This window comes from Asparagus officinalis, chromosome 7 (assembly GCF_001876935.1).
Source record: "Asparagus officinalis chromosome 7, Aspof.V1, whole genome shotgun sequence".
NCBI classification, from domain to species: domain Eukaryota; kingdom Viridiplantae; phylum Streptophyta; class Magnoliopsida; order Asparagales; family Asparagaceae; genus Asparagus; species Asparagus officinalis.
Genome location: NC_033800.1, coordinates 14,229,829 through 14,234,484, shown reverse-complemented (window position 1 = coordinate 14,234,484; position 4,656 = coordinate 14,229,829). Strand labels below are relative to the sequence as shown.

General features: G+C 35.7%; 1 protein-coding gene across 1 annotated transcript in view; it reads left to right on the top strand.

Annotated features, from left to right (window-relative positions):
- LOC109848812 (MACPF domain-containing protein CAD1-like) overlaps nt 3,952-4,656 on the top strand; it is a gene marked incomplete at its 5' end in the record, with an annotated part of 17,451 nt that continues 16,746 nt past the window's right edge. The window contains one exon of the mRNA XM_020418491.1: nt 3,952-4,215. Within this exon, the coding sequence (XP_020274080.1) occupies nt 3,952-4,215 (264 nt within the window). The remainder of the gene's footprint in view (nt 4,216-4,656) is intronic.

Here is a 4,656-nt window from a genome sequence, read left to right as displayed (position 1 = left end):
TAGTCATAGTACCGTGAAAAGTCATACAACTTTTCGTTAACCCACTATTTCTCTCATAACTTAAACCATCAATAAACCATTAACTAACCACATTATTCTCTCCAATAGTAAGCATTATTAACTATTAGTTACCTCTCTACTAAACCATCCATCCATCCAAATTCTCTCCAACATACCTTTTCCTCCCTTTTCTCTATAAACATCTCATTAAAAAGAGAGAGTACATGGACCTACTTCAAGCCACAGGCTCCTCCATGCATTTTGCCGATGGATACTGAGGAGAAATTCCGGCCATTATTGCTCAACCGGTTGTCGAGTGAAAAAGAGTGCATTTCTCAAGCCCTAGCAAAGGAATCAATGGAGTGAATATTTAGATTATTACATACATACTTCAATTTGATATTATTTTTTCCTTGGGATGTTCAGTTAGATCTATAATAGTATTATATACGCATTGAAATTAACTCAAAAAGTATGTGTACATTGTATAATTTGGAAAATTTTGGCAATCATTCTCGATATGTGTTTTAATATTTGTTGTTCTTTTTGAAGGTTCAGTTTGAGTCATAGACTTAAGATGTAACTTCGTTAAAGATATATGAATAAAAATCCAGTTAGTGTGAATTGTAATGCTATGTATTTATAGTTTTATTTTTTCTTTTTTTTTCTTTCTTTTTGATTTGAAATAATAACTCTTTTTTAATCTATTCTTATTAGCGAAGCAACATTTTGGCATCGTTCCATAATCATTATCTTGTATTTTGACATACAATGACTATAATAATGGTTATCTAAGACTGTCATCATTAAGAAGGAAGCTTGATAATATATTGACAAGTCTAAAGTTTGCTTTGATCGTTTTATTAGGATTTTAATGGAATGCTAGCTCTCAGAAGAACTTAATTAATTTGGTGTCTCAAATTGTCTAAATGATGAAGTATGAGATAGAAACGCAAAAAACGTTGCCTTGACAGACTAATTATGTCTGAAAGCCATCATATGGTTTGTTTAATCAAAGTCTCACTTAAACACTTTTCGTATAAATACATTGATGCATGCCATACATGCTCAATATTAATGAGGACTTATGAAATCAAACCCTTTTAAATTCCTTTCTCATAATCACCCTTCCTATCATTACATACACTAATTAATTGGAAATATTTAACTGATGATCATGCATGAATTAATATTCCTTAGCAAAAGGAAGGAAAGAAAGTAAGAAACTAAAAATTAAGTTTGTATAAAGAGCATCATAAGATGGATGTCCTAAAATACTAAAGCATAAAGAGCACTACAATGATCTGTAAATTATTTACTATTCAAGTAATCCTGAAAACCTTATGTTAGAGAGGATTTATATTGGGCGATTCTTCAACGGGATTGCGTTTGATTTTCATCAATAGAAGAATTTAAGGTGAAGACACAATGATTAAAAGCACAAAAGACACATTTAATAGTTTTACTTGTCAACTAACGTACACCACTATTAATCTTCTTTAACTCCCATTCAAATCAAAACCCTCTTCATCTCCTCCGTATCATAACCTCTACATTCAACAATATATATGTGACACCCTCACTTTAGTCCTACATGGACTAGTGTGAAGAATTATTAGTGATTTAAATAGAGAAAAGCCCAAGACATAAAAACAACTAGTGCTAGCATTTTCACGGTGGATTTAAGCTAACATCGAGTTGGTTTTGGTGGGTCACACGGTTTGCACGCGCCAAAGGGTCCGTTGGCCCGGGGCATGATATGATGTATTTGAAATCACGTAAAAAAAGTGATAGTATTGAGAGGGGGTCAATATGATAATGGATTGTAGGCAAATCATATCTTTTGCACAACTAATTTGCAAGAAGTACCATGCTAAAAAATTTACAATGATGAGTTTGTTTTTGCAATAATACCATGTCAAAATTTACATAAAATCTGAGTTTATATCTAACAAAAATTGTATCTTTCACATAATCTTCAAGAAACAATCTAAAAATTAACAAATTCTTTAATTCATATCAAAACCATACATTGCATTATCTAAAACTACCAGTTTCTAAAACAACCTCTAAATTTATATCTAAATCACAGTTTACATCATCTAAAACAACTAATTTCTAAAACAACCCCAAGTTTATATCTAAATAAAAAATTACATAAACAACCAACTTCTAAAACAACCCCCTCAATTTTAGATTATTCAGAGGGACACCAAAATCCCCAACAATGCAAATAGAATTTTCAACAACAACACAATCTGTTCCATTTTCTTTCCTATTATGCTCACTTCTTCACGAAGTTCATCAACAATTTTCGACTATCATCTTCCCAAATGAAAAAAAATCCACAACCTTTATTTGAGACATTCTTGTATAGTTGACACCCATAAAACTACTAACCCTTGTTCTCCTCTTGTTTTCCCTTATTTACACGTCCAAATTTTGCACTCTAAACCGCAAAACATTTCTTGTTAGCCCAATAATTAACTTGAAGCTTTAGTGATAGTTGACGATGAGCCTTGTAACATAGTAAGATCTTAAAACCCCTATTTGTAGGGCTGAGCATGGTTCGGTCCAAACCGAAAAAACCGACCGAACCGACCCGAAAAAATCGGTTTTATGAGTAGGGCGGTTCGGGTCAGTTTGAAAACTTTTCAACCCAAACTGACCCGAACCGACCGAATATAGTGCAATACTACTCATTCTGATCTCAAACACTACCCGATCCGTCCCCAAAGAGTCAAAGACTCAAACTCTAAACTCATTTTCTGGATCATTATGGGTTAAAAACAATATCATTATATCAGTGTTTAATGCTTCATAATCTCCTACTTTGTTGATGTTTTTTTCTTTTAACACAGTTTGTTGTTTGATAAGAAGTTTGATAAAGTTAGAACCGAACAAACCAAACCGAACCGAACCGCACCGAACCGACTTGCAACAGTTCGGTTCGGTTTTGAATTATAGTCGGTTTGGTTCGGTTGTTCAAATTTTGGTAAAAACCGAACCGAACCGACCGTTGCACACCCCTACCTATTTGACAGTTTAAAATATTAGAGGGGATGAAGAGAATTAGACTGTGTTGCAAAATTTTGAAGATTATATATGATTTCGAGGGAAATCTATCCATTGGAATCACCTCTAGTTTGAGTTTGAAGAAACAAGGGATCGTTGGAGAAGAAAGAGAGAGGGTTTAAGTTTTTGAGAGAACGAGTTTCAAGTTCAAACCCGTTCTAGAATGGGTAGGTGAGGGTATAATGGGTAATTCACTTTATTCCGTTAGCTATAACAGTCATTATTACTGCCATCTAACTTGAGGGACGGATTGGCAAGGAAGTTGGTGATTTAAGGGACTATTTGCAAATATTGAAATTCAAGGGACTCTTTGACAAGTAAGCTCGATGTAAGGGGCTAATATGCAATAAAAAAAACGGAGAGATATTTAACAGAATCGTCATCTCTCTGACCTCCTCTCTGTCTCAGTCAACATCATCTTTCTTTTTCTAAAATTTGACAACAAGAACGAAGAAATCAAGGCACAGAAAACATCTCCTTTTTCGGCAATGAAAAAACTGCGACTTTATTGTTAGTCTCTCTCTCTCTCTCTCTCTCTCTGTTCAAACCCCGCGTTGTTTTAATTCTTCGTCGAGATCTGGGTGAAATTACAAGTTTGAGCTGCACTAAGAATCTCGGGTCCTCAGTCTCAATCTTAGACTCTTCAGTTATCTATTTTTTACAGCGGAAAAAATTAGAAGGGAATCGACAAAAGCGAGTTATATTATGGTAAAGATCCGGTCTTTTGAGCCTTCAATGAGTTTCTGAGTAAACACAGATGGAGAATTTTATCCTGTTCGCTGGTTGGAAAAAGCCCAAACTGCGGATTTGGGTATCGAGCTAGGGTTTTAGAAATCTAGGGTTATTGGGGGGCGGGGGGGGGGGGGGCGTGAGTGATCGATTGAGCATGAGGAGAATGCTGCTCTTCGGACGATTCGGAGCTCGATCCAAGCTCTGGGGAGAGGATTTGATGTGAATTTTGATACTAGGTTGCTATACTGCAAAGGGGTTGGTGGATCTAGGGTTATTGAGGTTGACGAGGAGCATACAAGGGATGTGCTGGCCTTTGAGGGATTGGTGGTGCCCGGCGTTTCGAGGGATGTGAGGTGTTTTCAAGAGGGGCAATCGAGGCAGATCAGTGGCGTTTGCACATACACAGAGGTGTGATACTGTATCTTAGCTTTGCTTTGTTGGGTGCTCTACTTATTAATGCCTATTCCTTCTAGAATTTTCTTGTATAATCATATAGAAGTTTTAGCAGTTCTGTTTCACTTTTTTTTTGTGTACAAGTTTGCTGAACGAGCTGACATGAGAACTCTGTGGAAGCCTGACACTTGGGGAACCTCTTGTATTAGTATGAATTGGTGTATCGATGAATCCATAACATTAATTGGTCTAGTTATTGTCTGATATGCTAATAATTTCTGCATTTTTCACTAAATAATTCGAGTAATGCCTGAGAACGTTACTTTCAACACTCATATTGGGTGGGCATCTGAGACTCATCACATTCAATGGAAATACATAGTAAGACAGCTAAGGGATGATGTCGTGAGTGGGGTAATACATGCATGAAAGTATAGTGTATTTCTTGTAGGGTAG